Source organism: Urocitellus parryii, chromosome 9 (genome assembly GCF_045843805.1).
Source record: "Urocitellus parryii isolate mUroPar1 chromosome 9, mUroPar1.hap1, whole genome shotgun sequence".
Taxonomy (NCBI): Eukaryota; Metazoa; Chordata; class Mammalia; order Rodentia; family Sciuridae; genus Urocitellus; species Urocitellus parryii.
In genome coordinates this window covers 85,806,669-85,830,789 of record NC_135539.1, presented here as the reverse complement: position 1 = coordinate 85,830,789, position 24,121 = coordinate 85,806,669, and the positions used below count along the sequence as shown (strand labels likewise).

General features: G+C 48.6%; 2 protein-coding genes across 7 annotated transcripts in view; one reads left to right on the top strand and one right to left on the bottom strand.

The window, feature by feature from the left end:
* Ttc13 (tetratricopeptide repeat domain 13) overlaps nucleotides 1-12,126 on the bottom strand; it is a 58,728-nt gene extending 46,602 nt beyond the window's left edge. For all 4 annotated transcript variants that reach the window (XM_026412298.2, XM_077802263.1, XM_077802264.1 and 1 more), the window contains exon 1: nucleotides 11,879-12,126. In XM_026412298.2, coding sequence (XP_026268083.1) covers nucleotides 11,879-12,125 — 247 coding nt within the window. In that variant the 5' untranslated portion in view covers nucleotide 12,126. The remainder of the gene's footprint in view (nucleotides 1-11,878) is intronic.
* A 138-nt stretch (nucleotides 12,127-12,264) lies between these two features.
* Nucleotides 12,265-22,905, top strand: Arv1 (ARV1 fatty acid homeostasis modulator). 3 transcript variants are annotated; one of them, XR_003303001.2, is made up of 7 exons: nucleotides 12,266-12,452; nucleotides 14,473-14,592; nucleotides 16,745-16,898; nucleotides 19,465-19,689; nucleotides 20,390-20,534; nucleotides 21,858-21,965; nucleotides 22,323-22,905. XR_003303001.2 is itself a non-coding variant. In XM_026413426.2 (6 exons), the coding sequence occupies exons 1-5, from the start codon at nucleotides 12,300-12,302 to the stop codon at nucleotides 20,530-20,532; spliced, it is 795 nt and encodes a 264-aa protein (XP_026269211.1). In that variant the 5' UTR covers nucleotides 12,266-12,299; the 3' UTR covers nucleotides 20,533-20,534; nucleotides 22,323-22,905. The 3 variants fall into 3 exon arrangements, 2 of the variants coding, with proteins under 2 accessions (XP_026269226.1, XP_026269211.1); XM_026413426.2 differs by lacking the exon at nucleotides 21,858-21,965; XM_026413441.2 differs by lacking the exons at nucleotides 14,473-14,592; nucleotides 21,858-21,965 and having other exon boundaries at nucleotides 12,265-12,452.
* Nucleotides 22,906-24,121: the final 1,216 nt, after the last annotated feature.

Sequence of the window (24,121 nt, the reverse complement as noted above, 5' to 3'; positions counted from 1 at the left end):
ACACTAGCACGTCACATGAGGGGCTCCTTGGCCATCTGTGGGGCTGCTTTGGGGCCTTGTCATGGCCTTTGCTCATTTTCTACCCCACCCTTTACCAATCCTCTTTGTTTTATTATTTTTTGAGATTTATTTATTGATGTTCATTTTCAAGTTGAGTGACTTTCCCTGACTTCAGCCATGAAGAATCCCCAGTCACCTGATTTCGCAGCTGTCCCAGCAGCACTGACCATCAATTTCTTCATCAGCCTTAGAACACATCACAGCCACTAGAGGGGCATTCTAGACTTTTCCTTCAAAGGAATCTTTTAAGATTATTCAAGAGACTGGAGACAGCAGGGTGGTATAGCCCCTGCCCAGCACAATGCCTGTGTCACCTCTGACAGATCACAGTCCACTTTCGATGTGGACATCTGTCAAAGAGTACAGCAGTAGCCAGCTGCGCTAGGAGAACTCTGTATTCAAGCCAGCCTCAGTCTAAGCAAGACTCTGTCTCATGAAATATAAAAGGGGCTATGCTGTGGATGTGGCTTAGTGGTTAAGCACCCCTGGGTTCAATCCCTTATAACCCGCCCCCCCTCAAAAAAACCTCAGCAATAATTCATGTTCTTTGAAGAAAATAGAGAAAAATCACAAAACACAGAAGACATCTGGAATAGCACAATTCCTGAGAACCACAGGGAAAATGTGTTAGACATAACTGAGGGTGGACTTCTGAAATCAGATGGCCGGGCTGACCTCCCAGCCTCTGTCAGCACTCACCAGCTCTTGGCCATGGAAACCTCAGTGTCACTGGTAAAAGGGGTCAACAGTACCACCCACTTCTCAGTTGTGAGGCTAATAAGGATTATGTGAAGAGCACACAGGGCCACCCCTGGGCCCCAGGAGGAGACCACGACATACTGGCTGTAACCACCATGGGGCTGTATGAACTGAATGAGGCCCTTCTGCAACCAGCCCTTTCAACAATACAACGTGTTTTCCCACGATTAATTTATTTTTGCACTTAAATTCAAAGCTTGGGAATGACATGCCATTTTTAAAATAAAGATTTCCATTTTCTTCATTGAACCTGCTTTGTTGGCTCTAGACTGACTCCTCAATCCCTTGGAAGGAACTATTTGGCTTCAGTGTCACTGTTTCGATTGCTGTAGCTTCACAATCATGAAGCAAAGCCATTAAGCTCTTTCTAAGAATTCTTCATTATTTGTATAAACATTCTTTTTCCTAGTAACCTTTAAATATTTTCTTTAGGTCCAAAACAAAAATTCTTTCTATGATTTTTATTAGAATTACATAAATTTTAATTAATGGGGAAAGGAATACCTGATTTCTTCACAAAATCTAACCAACTTATGTGGTTGGTTAAAGTCTTCCTCGGACCTGTATGAAGCCTTACATCTTCAACTGCTGGTGCGACTGCTGACTAAGCACATCTGTGGCAGCCCTGCCCCAGCTACACCCAGTGGACAGCAACCCAGGGGCAACCAGCAGCAGTCAGACAGCAGCAGTCAGACAGCAGCAGCAGCCAGCACAGGGCTACACCAAGGGCACAGTAAGGCAGCATCTGCCCAGGACACAGATGAGGGGAGCAGCTAAAATACCATCACCCTCCCCCCACTCCCACAGGCGCTCCCTGAGCCCACTCATCAGAGACCAAAAGAAAACAAACCCAGCTGAAGCCATGTTCCAGCAATGACGGAGGGCGGGACCTGAGCCCAGGGGCTGGCTCTGGAGTAGGTTTCGTTGCTGTTGGGCATAAGTGGTGGCTGCTTATTTGGTGGGTTTTTCTTTTCTTTTCTTTTTTTTGTACTGGCTGAATCCAGGGGTGCTATACCACTGAACTTCCTTCCCAGCCTCTTTAGTTTGAGACAGGGCCTTACTGAGTTGTCCAGGCTGGCCTCAAACTTGGAATCCTCCTGTCTCAGCTTCCCAAATAGCTAGGATGACAGTATGGTCACTGCATCCAGCAGGTTTGGGTGAGCCATAGACAATGAAGGTAGAGCTAAGGGGAGTCACTGAGGTGACAAAGGCCAGAGGGCAGTGGCACAGGGAAGTCCAGGCAGAAGTGCCACACATTCTGAAGATGTGTCTAACTGGCTGGAACTGGGTATTTCATCTGTCCACATTTCTGACCTCCTTACAAGTCTACTAATGTCCTCATTTATTCAGCTAGGTCTACTGTTTCCATGTAATGTCACCAAGGCTTGTGACATATATTCATGCAGCACCTTATCATGTTGAGAGAAACGTCCATAAAAGTGCCTGTAACACCAGTGGCAACAGGCGCCCTTCTCATCCCTGACACGAACACCGTGCCTAGGAGTCCAGAGTACCCATGACTTGTTTTAGACCTGCGTCTGCATCTATTTCATGCCGAGTTCACTCCTGAGCCATAAGCCTGCTTCTTCGCTCTATGGGGACGTCGTAGTCTTCCACGCAGACTCTTCTGGGTTAGAAACAACCCATTCCTTCTCAGTGGGGACCGTTTACATGGCAAGGGATGCCCTGTGGGTCATTCTGACTGTGAGCTCTGTAGGTGCAGTGGTGTGTCTGGTTCACCTGGAGAATCTACATCCAGACCCTCAAGCTCTTGCTGGGCCACCACCTGTGCCCAGCCCCACTGTCTACACCTCTGCCACTAACCTGCAGGGACGGCACATTGCTTCTTTAAAGTGGCACCTTTCAGGTGGGTTTGGGAAGAGGCTGGCCCTGGAAGATGTGAACCTCCTCATCTGCATGACCTTGTGGGGCTTTCTCGGTCAAGAGGGTACAGACCACATTCACAGATGGCTTCAGGCCAGGGGCAGAAGAGCGGCTAACTTTAAGGTCACAACCCTGCAGCACTGATCCACGTGCAGGGGAAGGCCAGGGCCTGGCTCTGGGCTGAGACTGTGCATTCACCACGTAAAGGAAGTGTTATTCTACCCTGTCTCCCCAGAAGTGTTGAGTCAGGTGATAGTGCCTGCCTATCATCAAGTGCCTTTGAAGATTTCTTTAGGATGAGTACGCGATTTTTCTCCTTTGACCTACTGAAGACCATTTTTGTACTTCTGGAATAAACTAACGCAAAAAGACTGCTCTTTTCATTGCTTGCTGGGCTCAGTTTATTATATTTAATTTAGGATTTAATTTATAGATGTGTATGTAACTTTCTCCCAACAGCATTAGATTTTGGTATCAGTGCTTTTCACTGGTTTGGTAAAGTCAATGAGAGAAAAAAGAAGCCTATTGAAACCACAGCTGTTTGGAACAGGAAGCTAAAATTTGTTCTTTGATCTTCAAGTAATTAAGCATCCTATAGTCTTAGTTGTTTTATCATATGTAATCATGCTATCGTATATTAATATACTATGTAGAATAAAGCATATATTTAGAAGTAGCAACTACATTATGAAATAATTATTTAATATCACAGACAATTCAGCACAACCAGTTATATATTGTCTGCTTTTTGAGATAGGGTCTTGCTACCTTGCCCAGGCTGTCTCAAACTCCCGCCTCCAGTTCCTGAACACTGGGCCCAAAAATGTGTCCCCTACACACTATACATATGTGACAGCCCATATACACTACCCATTTCTTAGAGAGGAAAAGCATTCGTTCTCCTCCCCTCTTTGGCTGTACAGGTTAATAGTGGTTACTACAAAAATTGTCTCAAAACACATCACAGAATTTTACTGTTCTCTGGACATTTCTTTACTGCTGCAGAATGTGACGGCAGAAGCAAGGTTATAAACCACCTCACGTCCTGATGGCCTCAGCACCCTGCTCGCCTGGTTCACGCTGTACCAGTTCCCACTGTTCACTTGCTCTCCTGCTCCCTGTGGCTCATCTACTTTACCCTCTCTTTTTGGAATGGCCTAAGAATTTGTTACTCTGGGGTGTTTCTTGTGCTTAAAAAAATACATAAAGCCACTGACCACCGTAACCATTTTAAGCCTGCAGCCTAGTACTGCTGGGTACACTCACACAGATGCAAAACAGCTCTCCAGAACTTATTTTAAATATATGCTTTATTCTATTAAAAAAACAACTCTTGGGCCAATTTGTCAGTCTTACTACTGCTGTTTTAATCCATTTACTAGAGCTTTCTTCCATTGAGTCCTTACAACTTCCTTCATTTCATCTTTTCACTTTTCAAGTTAGCCACCTCAGCTCCTTTACTCTCTTTCTTCTTTGATGCTAAGTCAGGATGTGATGGCAAGAAGAGAGACCACTGAAAGAACAGGGCTGGGAGGCAGGACCAGCAGAGCACGGGAAGATCTGGCCAGAGGCTGGATCTGGGTTGAAATGCAGGGTCTCAGTGTAGAGAGAGGTCAGCTTGGAGACAAGCCAGGGCATGCTGAGAGGGAAGGCACGGGTCTCTGGGTGTGCAAGGAGGGAAGATGTGGTGTGGGCCAGGGATGGGGCCTCAGAGGGTGAGCAGTCCAGGGGCAGGAGGGGGAGAGGCCACAGAGGGGGAGGGGCCGCAGAGGGCGAGTGGTCCAGGGGCAGGGTCTAAGCCAGTGCTTGTGAAGTGCCACCCAGAAGCCATCTGCAGGCCTGGAGGAAATAAATGCTACAGACAGGGTCTGTGGCTGTGGCTCAGTGGTACAGCACTCGACTAGCACATGAGATTTGTCAGTCTTACTACATGAGAGGTGCTAGGTTGATCCTCAGCACCACGTAAACATAAATAAATAAAATAAAGGTATGATGTCTAATTACAACTAAAAATATTAAAAAAAAAAAAAAAAAAAAAGCTACAGGCAGGGCCCAGACAACCACTAGCCCATGTGGATGGCCTCTGAACGGGCTCAGGAAATCCACCCTTAAGAAAAGAGCTGGGTCCGGGGGAAGGATAGAGGGACAGGGAGGATGGGGGATGACACCTGGAGGCACTGACTTGGCAACTCACTTTCTTAAAAAAAAAAAAAAAAAAAAAAAAAAAACCACTAGCTATTCTCTGAAATGTCCTAGCTCTTGGCTATAACACTGTCCAAAAACTCATCATGGTCTTCATATCTCATTGTACTTTGTTATTTCTAAAGATAATGTTGGGGGCTGGGGATGTGGCTCAGGGGGCTGGGGATGTGGCTCAAGCGGTAGCGCGCTCGCCTAGCATGCGTGCGGCCCGGGTTCGATCCTCAGCACCACATACCAACAAAGATGTTGTGTCCGCCAAGAACTAAAAAAAAATAAATGTTAAAAATTCTCTCTCTCTCTCTCTCCCCTCTCTCTTAAAAAAAAAAAAAAAAAGATAATGTTTATTTTTTGTCATTTTTCTATATCAGGCTTGCTCGATAATTGTCTAAATTTTACCGGTATTTTCAAAGAACTAGTTCTTATATTTAATTCTATTCTTTCCCTGACTTCCAGTTTAATTAGTTCAGAGGAGACATGACGGGAACGCCAGAGGCTGTGCGAGCACAGATGCAGTTGGTGCCTGGCTGGCCGTCTGACTGGGCACGTCCTCCAGTGTCTCAGCCTCTCGCTCTCACCTTCAGGATAGGGAGAGCCACACACCTCCACACAGGACCACTGTGGGGACTCAGGACATGGACCACAATGCCCGATGCTAGCACAGGCTGAGAGCCCCTTACCTGAACCACTGGAGACTGGAAGTGTTTCAGATTTTGAATGTTTTCCAATTTTGGAATACTTACTATACGCATAATAAGATATCTTGGGGAGGAAAACCAGGTCTAAATATGAAGTTTATTTATGTTTCATAGATATCTTATACACATAGTCTGAAGGCAGTTTAATAAAGCATTTTAAATAATTTTGTACATGAAACAGTTTCATGGTATGAAAATTTCCACTTGTGATTTTTTTCTCTGTTGATTTCTTCTTTCTGCTTTCCTTATTTTCAGACCAAAATAGCACTTTCCAGTTTTCATATGCTTCACAAACTCTTTTTTTCCTTAATTTTCTGAATATACGTTATACCCATCATACACACAGGAGAACAGTTCAGCAATAAGGAATGTGTTTGAGATCAGGAGACTAGCAAAGCTACTGTAAAACAACTCAAAGACGAAGACTTTCCACTGTGGACTATAAAGTAAGTACATAATTAATTCCTCAGAACAAGGATCCACAAATTTTAATGTAATCCAATCAAAGCTACATCAGCCTACATACAAGTACCAACCCATGCAAAGAACCTGTAGAACAGGAGGAAGGGTTCCAGCCAGCTGCAAGAGTGGAACAATGCTCCAGGCAGACTGTGTAGTGCAGTCCAGGACAGGGAGGGAGGCTGAAGACACACTTAGTGCACACACTTTCAAGAGCAAGATCTTCCCAGAAACTCAATCCTGTGGTCAGACATCTGGGAGCCTGTGACTGCTTCAGACAGTGACAGAGGTGACAAGTGACAGGGAAGGAAGCCCCTAAGAGCACTCCAAGGAGACTGGGAAAGTGGCAGAAGCCCCTAAGAGCACTCCAAGGAGACTGGGAAAGTGGCCTTGTGTGCAGGTCAGCAGATGGGGGCCTCCCAAGTATAGGGGAGAGAGCCCCAACCCTAAGCTAGATCTTGATTCAGAGAGGACAGTAGAGAAAGCATCCAAATGAGACTTCACCAAAAGCTTTAAAATGCATAGCTATTGTTTGTGTTATTTCAAGTTACACAAGTTGTTCACTTCATGAAAATTCCCTGAGCTACACAGACTTGTGATGTGTATTTTTTTGCATATGTCATATTTTAAGAAACGGTAAAAAATAAAAGACAATAGAAGGAAGACGTTGGAAATTCAAAAGTACCCAAATTGGCTGGAAACAGTAGCTCACACCCGCAGTCCCAGTGGCTCACACCTTCTGGCATAATGCTATACACCTGCTGGCCCAGTGGCTCACACCTGCAGTCCCAGTGGCTCACACCTGCTGGCACAGCAGCTCGGGAGGCTGAGGCAAGAGGGTCGCAAGTTCAAGGCCAACCTTATCTACTTAGCAAGACCCTAGCTCAAAATAAAACATAAAAAGGGCTGGAATGTGGCTTAGTGGTTAAGTGCACCCAGGTTCAAACCCTGGTATAAAAAATAAATAAATAAATATAAAGAACAGCCAATCTCTGTAACTCTAATAAGTCTGTTTAACTTATTTAAGTTGAGCCCAAGTCAGCAACCTCTGAGAGAGCACACCATAAAGGAACACACTTGCCAGCCAGCCTGGTGTCCTGTGGGTGGAGCCAGACACCTGCCCTCTGCTGGAGAGGCTCACTGAGGTATGCAGGGCCCTGCCATTCCCCAGCCATGCCAGCGTGTGCAGATGTGAGCCCAGGACAGGACTGGGTGCAGCTCAGAGTTAGAGCTCTTGTCTAGCATGCATTAGACCCTGGTCAACCCCCAGCAACACAAAATCAATCATCAACCAACCAATCCCAGGCTGCATTACCCTCTGGCCTCCCACAGAGGTTTAAAAAAAAAACATCAGCCCTCACCACATGTGTTTGGTAGTGAGCAGACCTTCTAAACCAACCCTCACCACATGTGTTTGGTGGTGTGCAGACCTTCTAAACAGTGACACAACTCATTTGTGTTTTAGGCACCAGAGAGGGAACCCAGGCCTTGCACATGTTGGGAAAGTGATCTGTTGTGGGAGACCAACCTTACATGTGACTGGGTTATACTTCCCGGCTGGGTGTTGGGGCACTCAGTCGAAGAAATGTGGCAGAGCTTTCCCCACCCTTCTTGGGTGCGAGGGTTGGTGTCTTGTGCATGAGTGTGTCTTGCTACAGCCCCATGGGTGAAGCTATGCTCACCTGTTCCTTTGTGATATAACCCCTTGCCCTGTTTAGGATAGAATCTTCCATGGAAGTGCCTCGTGTATATCCCCTTCTCTTACTGTGCCCTTGGTTGTGGCCTACCCAGGTGTCAGTCAACCTGCTGACAGTGGACATCATGAAGATAGACTCAGCCCCCTGAAGCCTGACCCCTTGCCTCATTTAAATAACCTCTCCTCAATAAAAGGGGTCAGCGCATGCTCTCGCTCTCTCTCTTTCTGCGGACCCTTAAGGTCAGAGGAGCCGTTACAGCGACCCCAAAGAAAAAGGTATTTGTGTCTCTTGTGTGGTTATTTTGTGCAGCCCAGTTAGCCAGGTTTAACTGGAGTGACCCCTGAGCCTTTTAGTCGCAAGAACAGAAACCCGGCACTCTGTCACTGATGGCACCTCAGCCCTGGTGAAGTCATCCTTAAGGACAACACAAGTGAGTGAAAAGCAAACCAGTCTGCAGACTTGACAGGCGCCCGCCTCAGGGCTCCCAGGGCACATCTGACTAAACCAGGGGCCTTCGGAAGATGCTGTCTAGTCAGCAAGACTACACCCAAGGGTGAGCCAGTGCCAGGCCTCTCCATACAGGGACCAAGCCCTAGGCTTGCAGTGAGCAGTGACTGACCTGCAAATGGACGAGGGTTGGCCCTGAGAAAGAGACCTGAGACCTGCCACAGAACCAGGTGCGACCACACCCAGGAAATCAGGGCAGGGAGGCTGGGCACAGAGCAGCAGCAAGGGTCCCCGGGGCTGCCACTCAACACTACACATGGGTCTCAACTTAGGCACCAGAGAGGGAACTCAGCAAGGGTCCCCAGGGCTGCCACTCAACACTACACATGGGTCTCAACTTCTTCTGGACCCAGAAAGCAAACAGCCCTGGTGACACAGCTTTCCTTCTAAGGACTCTCTACCATCCCCAGGAATAGCAACATCTGAGTGCTGTGAACAAGAAAATCAATTTCCTGTCTTCAAACAAACCCCTCCACAATTAAGAAAGGAGCTGCACACTGGCAAACTGTGCATCTTCTTGTCCAAAGGCAGAGCTGGGCACAGGCCATTTGTTTTCCTGGCAGTGAACCTCAGAGTAGATAATCACCACATGCTTTCTCCACAAAGAAACAGAAAGATCAAATAATCCCAATTCTGGGTCATTCATTTCAAATAACTAAAGAAAACTACTATTGGGCATGGTGGCACATACCTGCCACCATGAAAAGAAAAGAAAAAAAAAACTACTAAAGAATGTAAATTAATCATTCATATTGAGTGAAATATTAAAAATGGACTGTGCTACGATCACCAATGGATGGAGGTGGCTATTAGAAAACTACCATGAAAACATCAAATATGGATTAGGGCTGAGGCTCAGCAGCAGAGAGCTTGCCTAGCACATGTGAGACACTGGGTTGGATCCTCAACACCACATAAAAATAAAGGTATCCTGTCTATCTACAACTGCAATAAAAAAAAAAAATCAATATGACTGTCACCTACGAGCAGCCAAAGTCTGCCAACAGCTAAAAACGCACATGACTCCCTGTTCTCATTACTACCATATTTCCAAATGGAGAGAAAGAACAAGTCTCTCTGCAACAGCTAGAAGCGCACCTGTGTGAGCCACTCAAATGCATCCCGGCCTGCCTGAAAAGCCAGTCATTTAACCAGGCCGCTCAGCTTGGGCAGAAAAAAAGGAGAACCTGCATCCTTAAATCAATGACAAGTCACACTTGGTCTAGGCCTGAGTTTACCAGACCCACAGAATTAGGAGTCTCCGTCTGGTTGTGCCCAGAGTTCCCTGGCCACCTGTCACAGCAGCACTCCCTTCTCCCAGTCACAAGGAGCCTGGAGACATGTCAGGCTCAGGCCTAGACAACGGCACCATGTCCACTGGCCAGCTGCCCAGGATGCCCCTTCAGGATGGTGTATCCAGCTGGGCTGGCCACTGCCAGGACACCTCCAGATGGTGGATCCTGACAGTAGTCACCCTGCACCTGAGATCACTGGGGTGAACAGTCCACCCATCAGGTGAGCAGGTACAGACATGGCAGCTTCCACTCAGCTGAGAAGCAGTTGTGCTGCCAGGCTGGCTCTTCATACAGGTGCTGGCTTCATATGGACAGGCTTGTGGCTGGACAGACAGATAGCCACAAGCCTGTCCACTGATGAGATCTGGCCTGTGAATCCGAAGAGCTGATCAGTGTTGGATTCTAACACTCTTCCAGAACACTGTGTTGATCATAAGGGGCTCTAGAGACAGACATCAGCTGCCCCTCCGGCCAGTATGTGCTTAGTTATAGACCCTGAATAATGTGTCCCTGCCTCCTAGGACCGAGGACTGGAGCAGGCTTCACAGGCTCCAGCTTCCACAGAAATGTCCAGGGTTAGGAGGGAGAAGCAAGAGGCATTTCAAGGAGTCTCCACAACAGAGTTTTTATCACAGACTGCAAAAGTAAAGACTAGAGCCCCAAGCAGCATGCTGCTGACACTGGGAAGGTCAGGGGCAACTACAAAGCCATGCGCCTCTTCTGCACCTGCTGGCAGCTCCTGCACATTCAGGGCAGCCAGGGAAGCTGTCTGAAGTCCCACCAAGAAAACTGAAGTATCTAAACCCGTCAAGTTCAGAGCCTCACAGTACGCCTCCCCAGAAGCAGAGAACATGAGACAATGTACTCCGTATTGAGGGAATGGGAAAGGGACAGAAGGACTCCTCCACTTGCCCAGTAGAAACTACATTTGTGGTTAACTGGGGGGAAACCCTAACACAAGTCTGAGTTGGCTTAAACAAGGATTCTTAAATAGGCACAACCTGATGCTGCTGGACAAAGTGAGCCATCTAAGCCAGTGCCACCAACCGACTCTCTTCAGCCAGTGTGTATCACAGGCCTCCAGGAGGGAGGGGAAAGACAAACTGATGACTGACAGGCTGGAGAACACTACTGGTGTGCCTTCCTACGTACAACCAACCAGCAGCCAAGTCAAAAACAGGCATCAGGCCTAGTGGACAGCTCCTCCTACCAGCTAGACCTCAGGAAACTCACACTTCCACTGTGCCTTGGCTTCTCCACCTGAGCCTAGAAGCTACCATTCAATGAGGCAGCCACGGCTTTTCTGATAGACTAACACAGGAGGCCTGCAGACTAAGAGCTAAGGACAGCACCTGCACACTGCTACCTTCCTTAGCTGTTCCCCGTTTGTGGAAAACAAAACCCAGAGTCCAGGCAGTCTCCAGTGAGGGTGCACACCATGGTGTGCACAAGGGCACTCAGATCACAGTGACACCGATAATGGCCATTCCTTTTCTATATAACACTGGTCCTGTGAGTTACCAGTATATACTATAAAGAAGTCACACGCCCTCAGTGAGAATTCCTCCAGGAAGTCAGATTATGCCAAAAGGAAATCAGACATCTGATCTTGACATCTCAATAAAACAGATATTGTCTTTGCAGGTAGAAGTTGTTAAACAACCTTGTGGAGCCTTAAAAGCAACCAGTCAGGTCCTAATGAGCCTAGGAGACCTAGGCCCTTCCCAAGGCAAGCCACAAGGGAGCCCACACACAGCAGAGGGGAAAGAAGGGCTCAAAGGGGAAAGACACTACAGAATTCGGAACAACAACAAAAATGCTCTTGTGCATGTTATGCCCAGAGGCTGTGGCCTGGGATATCAACAGCCCGACTTCAATGAATGAACCGTCCAGAGGCAACTCGCGGCTTGCAGAGGCCCCAGGTCATTTACCGGAGGGAGTCACCGGGCAGGCACAGAACTGGGTGTCCGTGCAGATGCCAGGGGCCTGCCCTTCCTTCTCCCAGGTGGAACTCGTAGGGAGAAGACCTGAACACCAGACGTGCAGCCGGCGGGCTCCCGCAGGAGGTGTCCACGTCCACGAGTCGCCCTCGCCCCTCGCAGCCTCCTCCCTCCACATCGCCCGCCTTCTCCAGGCCCTCCTCCACCCGCCTCCTCCCTCCCCGCCGCCCGCCTTCTCCTCCCGCAGGCCGCCTTCTTCCCTTCCCCCCTCCTTCTCCCTCCCCCCGCCGTAGCCCGCCTTCTCCCTTTCCCCCACCGCCCACCTTCTCTCTTCCCTCACCCCCGCAGCCCGAGGGCGTCACCACAGCGGGCCCACTCACCGCACTCAGCCGGGTACTGGTCCGTCCAGTCCCCCGACTGCGGGCAGCCGCCGCCCGCCGCGGCGTCCTGCTGCTGCCGGTGCTGCAGCTCCTGCTTGAGCAGGGACAGCGGCGAGTAGTGCTCTGTAGCCCGCGCGCAGCCCAGCCCCGCCAGCAACAGCAGCAGCAGCGGCAACAGCGGCGGCGGCGGCGGCACCCGGGCCCCCGCGCAGACCCGGCAGCCGCAGCCGCGGCTGGCAGGTGCCATCTTCGCGCACGGCGCAGGCGCGGCGCGCCGGGCGGGTGGGCGCGGCACCGCGGCCTCACCCGCCGCGAGTGGTACTCGCGGCCGCGCGCCCCGGCCCGCGCATGCGCGTAGATTCTGCGGACTTCCGGAGCGGCGTCGTGACTTCCGCCCGGGACCGGAAGGGCACCCGTGGCCATGGGAACGGGCGGGCGCAGCGGTCCGCGGCCGGCTAAGGGCGCTGGGGGCGCCGTCTTGGGCCCCTGCCGGTACCGCTGCATCGAGTGCAACGAGGAGGCGCGGGAGCTGTACCGGGACTACCGCCACGGCGTTCTGAAGATCACCATCTGCGTGAGCGCGGCCGGGCGGCGGCGGGGCCTCGGGTCGGGGACGCAGACTCCGTCTGGCCAGCGCGCGCCTTCGGCAGTGCCTGGAGGACTCGGAGGACGTTCCACTTGAGTGGCGGGTGGGGTGGCAGCACTTGGGGAAAGGCCAGTGCTGGAGGGCGAGCGAGGGCAAGTGAGCTCTGACGCTGTAGCCCCGTTGGTCGGCGGCTGCGATGGGGAGGTGGACGGCCACGCAAGTAGGGTGGCGCTGGGCGCAGCCCTTTCTGGGCCCCTGTCATGGGGGGTATGCTTATCTTCCCCTGGCAAACTCTAAGGTCCTGGGGGCTAGAGACAGTGGCCCCAGGTCGTCCGGCGTCTTGGATGTGGCTGATCTCAGAGTGACTGAGAAGGAGCTCTTGCTAGGAACGCACAGCCGCTCTCAGAGTGACTGTCGCTTGAAGGAGTGGGTGCACTAGGAGCAGGAGCTTGTGCCGCCTGCTGCTGGTGTCTGCTGGCCTACTTCTAAAGATGGGGTTTAGAGAACTTCTGAAGGACAGGCAGGGACCCATTTAGAAATGCAGGAGCATTCCACCATGAAGGGAGGACATGAGCTCCGCAGGAATAGCATGGGAGGGGTCTATGAGAGAACCTTGCCTGTGAATCTGGGGTTGTCAACTCTAGCTTCTGTTTAAAGCTGACACTATTTGCTCAGGTAGAGAGCCGCAGAAATATGAACTCCTGCCAGGCACAGTGGCCTGTGCCGTAATCCCAGGTCCTTGAGAATGGCAGAGGCAGAAGCAATGCAAATTCCTGGCCACCCTGGACAACTTAGCAAAACTGTCTCTAAGTAAAATGTTTAAAAGGGTTAGGATTGTAGCTCAGTGGTATGGCACCCCTCCAGCATGTGCTAGGTCCTGGGTTCAGTCTCCAGCCCCATAAAATCATTCATTCATTCGTTCACTATGACTTCCCGGCCTCTGTTTCATTGGTTGGATTTGAGTTTGGGGAGTGGCACATCTTCCTTGCTGATTTACTTGGGGATTGGACAAACAAGCCTATTTCTTGTAATGACATGAATGAAGTAGAGAAGCTCTTCAAATTGGAATTGAATCCAAGTTCGTATTGAAGCACAGGATTAATAATCTTCTAGTGTTTTGGTGTAACTAAAAGGCCATCCCAGTGTGTTTGTATACTAGTTGCTTCTTCTTCCATTTCTGTTTTATCTAGTCAGAGTTTCAAAATGTCTCATTTGAATTGTAGCCACCATTCTTTTTGCAGTGAATTGTAGCACTGACATAGCTTTGTAATTAGCACTGCATCACAAGTCCATGTTCTGCTAGTACTGGATGTGACTACATTGTAGTCAGGTGTCCAGAGAACCCAACTCTATTGAACCTGGTGATCTTTGTGGAAGGCCATTTAGCAGCACATGCTATGGACCCAAGAAAGCAGTGATTGGTGACCTAGGCCCAGGCCACACACCCCTCTTCTCAGAAGCTGAGTAAAGAACAGGACACCATGCCAAGAATCCTGAGCCAACGGGCCCGGGGAAGCCTGGGTATTCCTTGTCAGCACTGAGAACAGGAAGGAACATGGGCTCTCTGCTACAGTATAGAGGGCGAAGGGTCCTGCGCAGCCTGGAGTGAGACCATGGCTGAACACCCTTCTCCAAATCATGTTTCAGGACCACAACACTGGGGCCATCAAGCCAATGGCAACAGTCGATCAGCGAAGGACACTATAGGGTTGTCTTTTAACAATTCCTATAGATCAAAGGTAGAATTGAAAGTAGAATCTTCTGGGAATTAGCCTTTAAGTTGACTATCTTTTAGCTTCCCAAATATGATGTTAAAATTCATATTTCTAGCCTAGAAACTTATATTTAGTCCCTTGTAAAGCCACATCTTACATATAGGAACATTTTTATCTGAATGGAAGTATACCTAAATGTGGATGTGGCCTTATTGCTCTACAAGTTTAAAAGTCCACTAAGATTTCTGAATGTATAAATTTGCTTGTTCTAACATTATCTTGTGTTATTTCAGAAATCCTGCCAAAAACCTGTAGACAAATACATTGAGTATGATCCTGTTATCATCTTGATCAATGCTATTTTGTGCAAAGCCCAGGCCTACAGACATATACTTTTCAATACCAAAATAAATGTGAGTTGTGGAAGTTTTTTAATGTTACTTGGTGATGCTTTTGAATTTTGAAAGACTAAAGTGTAAGAAATTCTGACTGGAGTATGGATCTTTTCTCACAATGGCTGGAAAAATTTCTAGAATTAACAGATGTGGATGCACTGCATGGTGTGAGCTTTGGCCACTGGCAGGATTCAAACAATTAGTTGTGATGGCTCTCAGTGGGCTACCTAGTGAATGGGTTCTCAACAGAATGAAATCAAACAGCTGGGTAGGGAAAGAATCATACCTAAGAGAAATAAACAAACATTAAAAGAAAACTATGAAAAACATAATTTGTTCCATTTCACACTAAGGAAATGTATGAGGTGAATAACAAAATTGAGTTGTTAGGAAAGTCCTAACTTTTAAAGTAGTTTTCAAAACATAATCTAGTGTATTGCATGGTAAACGCATGAGTAGTTTGAGTAGGATTGATGGGTAAAATACAGGACACTCAGTACCTTTGAAAATCAGAAAAACAAAGAAAAGTATGTACCAAATGTTGCATGGAACACACTTGTACAAATTATTTGTTGTGTATATGAAACCTAAATTTAACTGGGTGTCCTATATTTTCATTTATTTGATTTAGCAACCCTAAATTTGCCCTAAGGTAGATATTAACAATTGATTTATCCCTGCCCCATCCCACAGCTGAGTCGCCAGAGCATTGATTCTCAGCCTCGGCTGCACATTTAGGACCATCTGGTTGGCCAGTGGAAAGGGAAACATTCCAAGGCCTCCTGGCATCTGCGTGGTCACAGCTCCCCAGGGGTTCCAGGCATCCCTGTGCCCATTGAGAGCCTCCAAACATGCTGGACTCGAGCATGGGTCACACTGGTTGGCATAGGGGCAGAGGCTCGATTCCTAGGAGGAGCCGGGAGGGGGCAGTTCTTACTGCTCAGTAGTCCCTGTTGACCATCAGACATTCAGCTTAGTTTTCCTTTTAACCGTTTTCTTTCAGTATTGATTTGTATTCATCCATCCAGAGGCCTTTTTTTTTTTTTTTTTCATGTTTAGACCAACAGTTCCTTATGTGCTGCTTGGAACCTTCAGATTAAATGTATTCTCTGACGGTTGTCTGCACCTATATGTGGGTCACATAAATTTTGTGTCAAAAATGTAACAAATGGTGAGCTATTTAAATCAATGATTCTTATGTATATGTTAGAGTTCCCCTAAGAATTGCTATAAAATATACACGTCTAGGTTTTAGTATCAAAGATTCTGACTTAGGACTGTGGCCCTGATATTCTTAAATTGAAAAAAACTCCCTATGTGATTCCAATGGCCATTGCTGATTAGGAACCTCTGAATTGGATCCTAGCACAGTGGCGCATACCTATAATCCTAGCTGCTTGGGAGGCTGAGGCAGGAGGATTGTGAGTTCAAAGGCCGCCTCAGCAGATTAACGAGGCACTTAGCAACTTAGCAAGACTCTGTCTCTAAATAAAATATAAAAAAGGGCTGGGGATGTGGCTCAGTAGTTAAGTGCTCCTGGGTTCAATCCCCAGTACCCCCCGCCAAAAAAAAAAAAAATAGGGCTGGAGGTGTGGTTCAGTGGTTGAGTGCCCCTGAGTTCAATCCCTGGCACCCCCACCCCCAAAAAAGGACCTGTGATTTAGGATAGGGCTGTAGCTAATGGCAGAGCGCTTGCTTCCCTGGCACATGTGAGGCACTGGGTTTGACCCTTAACACCACATAAAATAAAATAAAGGCATGCTATTCTTCTCTAACTACCAAAAAAAAAAATTAAAAATAAATAAACCAAACCTCTGATTTGCTGAGCACAGTAACACACACCTATAATCCTAGTGACTTGGGAGTCTGAGGCAGGAGGTTTGCAAGTTTGAGGCCAGCCTCAACAAATTAGCAAGACCCTATTTAAAAAAAAAAAAAAATAGGCCAGCGGTAGGTAGCTCAATGGTAAAGCACCCCTGGGTTCGATCCCCAATATCACAAAAGAGCCACTGATTTTCAGAATAGCTACAACTGGCCACTTTATTGGGCAGTTCTGGATTTGAAAATGGTCCACAGGGGACAGTCTTCAAACCTACAGCTGTACCTATAGATACTCAGTATAACTGAGTGCTTCTTTACCTGATTGAGTGGCATTGTCTTTGACCTTTAGATCCATGGAAAACTCTGCATGTTTTGCTTGCTTTGTGAAGCATACCTGAGGTGGTGGCAGCTTCAAGATTCAACCCAGAACACTGCTCCTGATGACTTGATCAGATACGCCAAAGAATGGGACTTCTATCGGATGTTTGCCATTGCTTCTTTAGGTAAGGAGACGCCTACCTTTCCATTCTTATAAACCTAGTACTTAACTATTTTGGCACTGTGGTGCATTCCTGTTATCTCAGCAGCTCAGGAGGTGAGACAGGAGTTCAAAGCCAGCCTCAGCAACTTAACAAGTCCCTAAGCAACTTAGTGAGACCTTGTCTCAAAATAAAAAGGGCTGGGGATGTTGCTCAGTGGTTAAGCCCCCCTAGGTTCAATACCTGGTACCAAAAAACAAAACTAAGACAAATGGTTTTAATCCTTGGCAAGAGAGATAGTTAATATAGCACCTGAGACTAAATTTTCAGCTCTACCACTACCCTGCTAGGTGAATTCATCTAAATCACCTACTTTCTTATTTGTTAACAAATGTGCATAGGAATAGTCATATTTAATATTAGAAAGTTTCATAAAATGTTTTGAAACGTTGATAAAAGTTGTAATTTTAAATTTCTGATTATCTAATTTGAAGATTATTAAACCCCATCTTTATTAAAAAACAGACTGACATTACCCAATGCATTAGCCAGCTGCTTAGTACTAATGCAATATATTGAACAGGGAAAGCTTGCAACTTAACTGCCTTGTTCCTTGGGGAAATTGGCTAACCTGCCCGCCCCTAACACATTTATGTTTGGAAAGTTCTTTCTTCAGCATCAGATTTGTGACTTGTCCTTCTAGGGTCAGAATTATGTGAAATTGATTTCTGTGGCTATTTTCATACTAATTTCTATGATTCTCTGCTGCTAAATCCTTCAATTAAAGCTGGGCACAGGCACCAACTAGAGTACCAGCTTCTCAGACAATTGAGGCCAGAAGATCACTTGAGCCCAGGAGATCAAGGCAGCCTGGGCCACACAGTGAGACCCCCTATTTTAAAAAAGAGTTTTGGCTGGGCACATTGGCACAAGCCTGTAATCGCATGCCTGTAATCCCAGCAGTTTGAGAGGCTGAGACAGGAGGATCGTAGGTTCAAAGCCAGCCTCAGCAACAACGAGGTGCTAAGCAACTCAGTGAGACCCTATTTCTAAATAAAATACAAAATACTGCTGGAGATGTGACTCAGTGGTTGAGTGCCCCTGAGTTCAATCCCTGGTCCCCCCTCCAAAAAAAAAAAAAGGAACTTTAAAAGTGATAATAATAGATAAATCCTTTGACTATAACGAACATCATTTTAGTGGTATGAAGTCTCCAGTCCATTCCGATGTCGCATTTCTGGCCTGTGTGTCCTCATCATCACTCCCTTGGTCTTCTCATCTGCCTACTCAGAATTCCCAAGTGTCTGTCTCTAATCTAGACCTTCCTGAGCCTACCCTGTCCCTCTGCCTTCTCAGCACCCTGAAGCCTTCCACCACACTTCTCAGTACCTTGGTCAACTTTTTCACTACTGTAACCCAAAGACCTGACAAGAACAGTTAGAGGAGGAAAAGTTTATTTTGGGGCTTACAACTTCAGAGGCCTCCATCCACAGCCAGCCAGCTCCATTCCTCAGAGCTTGAGGTGAGCCAGAAAGAACATCATGGCAGATGTGTGTGGCCGAGGAAAGCAGCTGGGAACATGGCTCCAGGAAGCAGAGAGTTTGGCTCAACAAGCACAAAACATATACCCTGGAGGCATGCCCCAGTGACACAGCCTGCCGGCTCTCAGTCACCACCAAGTGAATCCCTGTCAGGGGATTGATTTGCTGATTGGGTTAAGGCTATCAAAACCCAATCATTTCACCTCTCAATTTCTTACCCTTGAACTTTTGGGCAACACCACACATCTAAACCTGCTTTAATATGACACATGTTCCAGAGGAGCCTGATTCTGGAGGTATAACACAGCTCATGGGGGAAAAGAGAGCTAAGGACAGACCACTCAGAATGCATGTGGGTAGGTAAGCAGAAGATTAACAGTCCTACCCACAGCAGTCACACAAGTGAGGCCCCATTGGGCAGGGACTGACAGATGGTGCAGTCCCATGGCCCTGGGATGCCAGGGCAGCTGCTGCCTCCTCTAATCTGGACTCCATATTTTAAGAATATTTTCTAGAGTATAAGGAATTGCATTCAGACATATTATTAAAATTAATAAAGGAAGTCTTTTAATTTAGGTAACAAAACATTCCAAGTCTTGTCAATGCCTAGTGGGAGAACAGACCAAAACAGTGCTTGCAGGGGCCTCAGAGCAGCTCCAGGCCTCGGACCTGGCAGCCTTCCTTGGCCATTTGACTCCCCCTGCCCAGAAGCCTTCACAGAGTGGGTTACCACCGTCTCTCAAGGCTGCTTTTTTTTCAGGGGACATTGACAGGCTTGGTTAGAGTCCGTTGACATGTATTTGTTGGCTCCTGCTGGCCAGGTGAGAGATAAAGGCCAGGGCTACAGGGAGAAAGAGGGTCTGGTATTGTGGAAACATTCCTGTGGAGTCAGGGGATCTGTTGTAGTTTGGAATTGAGGGTTGCTTGTTTGAGGGTGTAGTTTGGATGGAGATATTCAGGGGATTAGTCATAGCCTGGAATTGAGGGTTGCTTGTTCTGAGGTGTAGTTTGGATGGATATACATGTTTTCATTTCTCGTTTCCTCCCAGAACAGACTGCCTTTTTCATTGGCATTTTTACTTTCCTGTGGGCAGAACGACCCAGGACAACAAAGAGAAAGCCCCACTTTATTTTGTTGCTTAAAGCGCTGCTGTTGTCAAGCTACGGGAAGCTCCTGCTGATCCCGGCTGTCATCTGGGAGCATGACTACACTCCTCTGTGCCTCAAGCTCATCAAAGTGTTTGTGCTGACATCAAACTTCCAGGCGGTCAGAGGTAAGCTTCTGCTCTGCTCCTCCGCCTCCGCCTCCCTCCCACAGGGATGGTGAAGCCTCGCTTCTGGGCCTTCAGAACCCTGTGGTTGCTTCTGGGGCCTCAGCAGACCAGCGCGCCTGTAGTCCCTTGTGCAGGTGGGTGCTCAGGATTCATTCACTGTGACCAGGTGCCCTCCTCTGCCCTCCCCCTGTCCTGTGAAACTCGTGGGTGGCCTTTGTTGCATTACTTTTATGAATGAGTTCACAGGACTGCAAGGGCTGAGTGGCATGGCGAGAGTTAACAAGGCCAGGCAGTTGCCACCCCAGGATGCATGCCAGGCATGGGCATCCACAGCAGGCAGCACCTGCCACTCCAGGAAACATGTCTCCACTTCTTCCTGTCACCGTTTTAATGACTGTTCTCTGATGCTGTTACCATCATGCTTACCCTCTTGCAAATTTGACCTTGAGACTATGGTTCTTCTCTGTTGCTCTCTTTAGAACCCGGGAGTCTGCTTTTTGTTTTTCCAAATGTTGATGAGACTCTGACTCTTGATTCTCTCAAAGGCTTGCTGATGGAAGTGCTAGAGAAGGAAGCAAGCAGAGAAATATAAACAGTGTACATGAAAGAACATCTTTGCCAAACAGCTCACACCCACAGAATTCACATTCCAGTGTCATTGAGACTCCTAAGACTGTGTTGACTGCCTCTTCTTTCGCAGTGGCCCTGAGCATCAACCGGAAGCTGTCCCTGCTGGCCATCCTGAGTGGCTTACTGCTGGAGAGCTCCATGGTGTGCCTCTTCCAGAGGCTGGAGTGGGACGTCAGCAGCGACTGCGCCATCTATAAGTCCCAGGACTTCTGAAGGTACGGGCGGCCTCAGGCCTTCCCAGCCTAGGCAGCCTGCACCACCTGGGCACCTCAAGTCTACAGCCCGTGGCTCTGGACCCTTCACTCGGGTCCATATGCCCTCTTCCTAACAGCAACGTCCCTGCTTGCATTATCTTGGGTCCTGCCCTCACAGAGCAGGGCCTGCCCTGGAGCTTAGCCTCTGCAACTGCCTGCAGCCCTCTCCTACCCTGCACAGCGAGTCCCCTGCCTCCCCACCTGCTCTTCGCTGCCTTTCTTGCCTTGTCCCTTCACTTCCTCCTTTTCTCTGCTTTTGGCCTACTCTGCCCCTGTTCGCTCATACCTAGAGCCTGTAAGCAGTGACCAAGCAGTGCTGTTGGCCCTGAGCACTTCCTGGCCTTTGTCCTCTGTTGTGTGGCCTCCTAGAGGCTGTCTGGGTGAGCCTCGCCATCTGCTTCTACACAGGGTGTGCCCCTTCAGCACAGGAGTTCTGCGGACAGACCTCTGGGTGCTCCTCTGTTCTCGTGGCATCTCCAGGGCCTCTCACTGGAGGGCCTGACCCCTGCCATGTACCCCTCACCCATACCGGCCTCCTCTGGCTAAGGACTAAGGTGGTGGGAGCCTGGGCTCTGCATCCAGAGCACCGCCAGCCCTTGTGCTCTGCCCAGGTGCTCACCTGTCTCCCCAGGGCTATCTGTGGCTGGTGCTGGGAGGTGCATCCTGGGGAGCAGCCATGTCCATGCCACACTTCTGGGGAGTCCAGGTAGTACATTGCCCCTTCCTTGTCCTATCATGTCCACCTGGCGGGTGACCGCCATCTGCTGCCGCAGCCCTCCTGACACCCCACTTCATCTGGTGGCCTGCGTCTCCGCCTGTTCTGCTCTTTTCACCCTCTCCTGCAGGTAGCTGTGGCTTCAGCTGCCCTTCTCCTCCATGGGGCGTCTTTCCTCTGCCCACTACCTGTGCCCAGCAGTTGGCCTCAGCCTGCCCCTTCCCCACGCTCACGACTCCTGTATAAAATGTGCTTTCTCAGGCACAGTACACACACCTGTAACCCCAACCACTCCAGAGCCTAATATGGGCTGTTGTAAGTTTGAGGATAGCCTCCAAGATTTAAAGAGACCCTGTCTCAAAAATTAAAGAGCTTGGGATGTGGCTAAGTGGTAAAGAGCCTCTGGATTCAATTCCTAGGACCAAAAATAAATGAATAAAAGAAAGAAAGTTTTTTCTCCCAGAGTCTCGGGAACTCCGTGGCCTTAAACTTCCCAGGGCAGCTGGCTGCTGGCTTCTCTTCAGGGTCTTGCTCCTTCTGAAGCAAACCTCCCTCTCCCCTTCTGCCAGGTCTCCTGCCCTGAGTGCCTGCTCTGCCCTCGGTCCTCTTCCTGTCTCTTATGTGCACCTCTGTGCATGTTCCTTCCAGGGCACCCTGCCAGCTCTTCCTCTTGCCAGGTGACTGGGCACTGTCCACTGCTCCTATGTAATGACCAGATGGGCCTTTCTTCCATTTCCTAAGGTCAACTAGCCTGAAACTGAACTCCCTGGGATCTGTGTCCCCCAAAATAATGCTTGCCTGACAGCTTTCCTCAGGCAGTGCCCCTCCCGTCTCACTCTGCCTCCTGTCTAAGGCCTTCACCTGCTGGTGCCACCTCAGTCCTCCCAGAGCACAAGGCAGGGGTGCCCCCCCACCCAGTCTCCCATCACCTCTTCCTGCTGACCTAGGAGCACCACATCTTTGGTTTCTTCTGGGACGGGGCAAGGCCCTGGCACTGCCCACTGAGGTTCCTCTCCACGCTCAACCCCCTGCAGGTCTGCTCTCCAGCGCTGCTGCTGCCCCAGGAGCCACGCCGGGCAACTGCACTCCTGCTCACTGGTGCCTGCCCACCCGCGGCAGCTGTGTTCCCAGGATTGCCTGGACCAACTCAATGCTGGCATTTTGTCCCATTTCACAAGTGTTTCTACTTGTCACTGTCAGTATGATTCACAGTTGGGGAAGCCCTGTCCTGCGGTACGTCATCTCCCATCTGCACCCAGGCTCCTGCTGCCCTGCCCTCTCTCAGGGTGCTCTGGGAGGCCCTGTGGCAGCCTCTCCCGGACTGTCAGCCGCACGTGCCTTTCTTCTGCCATCTGTGGAAAGCAGGACCGAAGCCAAGCTCTGTCCTGATGAACAAGTGAAGCAAAGATAAGAGGCGGAGATGTGGAGTAGAAGCCCTCGTGCCCCAGCCCGCCGGCCAAAAGGTCCACTCCTGAGCCCCACACAGGGCAAGGTTTCATCCCTTGGAGTGGTCATGTCTTTTCAATTGAAAGTTAAGTTACTGGCTTAAAATGATGATATTTTGTGTTCTTGAAACAGCAGAAACACTTTCCTCTTAATAAAAGTCTTTCAACTGAATTTTTAAAAATTTTCAATGTACTGACTAAATTACTTTTTTAAATTGGCAGATGCAGGGCTGGGGATGCAGCTTAGGGCAGGGTAGAGGGCTTGCCTTAGTATGTGTGAGGTCCTGGGTTCAATCCCCAACCCTGCAAAAAACAAAAGAAGTTTGGGGTTCTAGCTCAGTAAAGCACATGCATGTCCACATCCTGGGTTCAGTCCCCAGCCGCTTTCCGCCCAAAACAAGCAAGCACTGTGACACACTGATAGTAGGTTACAGACTGCTGGTTGACACCATCCACTTCCAAATCCATGCTCCATACCCCCCATCTTTCTTGATCACCACAAAGGTATTTGCTTATCTTTAAAAGAATAGATAACTACTAAATTATTAAGACCACCTCCTTGGTGTCAGTGAGCAGCAATTGGCCAAAGGCTGTGGAACTTCAGGTAGAGTTGGCCTGGACCCATCTCTGACTGAACTTCAGGTGCCAATAACACCATGTGAGGAAAGAAAGGCAAGACTAAGAAAATTAGGGAAGTGGGTCACTGTCCCCACACCTAAGCCCCAGGGCTCATACTGCCTCTGCGCTGGTGGCAGCCTTGGTTTTCCAGCATTTTTTTATGAAAAATTTTAGGACAGTTGAATAAATAGTACAGTGAGGACACCCATGTCCAGCCCTGCACATCACAGCCATTCATTTTGCCCCAATTTCTTTTTAAAATTCAGAGGCTAGGCATAATTGCCCAGCTAGTTACTCTGGGAAGTTACCAGTGGCGATATTTGGTGCCTTAGTTTGATGTCTATTTTCCGTGCCTCTGCCACCACCACCCCAAAATTGAGATGTGATCTAACAACAGCACAAATATACTTACATGAAAATCCACTTTAAAGATACAAAATTAAGGGGCTGGGGCTGTAGCTCAGTGATAGAGCACTAGCCTGGCACGCGTGAAGCACTGGGTTCTACTTTCAGCACCACATAAAAATAAAAGGTATTTGACCATCTACAACTAAAAAAAAATTGTTTTAAGTATTTAAAGAAAGAAAAAGATACAAAATTAAGTCACTTTTAGATATTCTTCCTTTATTAAAAACCATGAGCACTCCAGCCACCTGGAAGTCCTGCCTAGTCCACAGCCATTGACGAGCTGTCCTGCAAATGGACGGAGTCCACTGCTTGCTCTTGAGTCTCAGGAGAGCTGAGAACCAGCGGAGGAAATGCACGGGAGG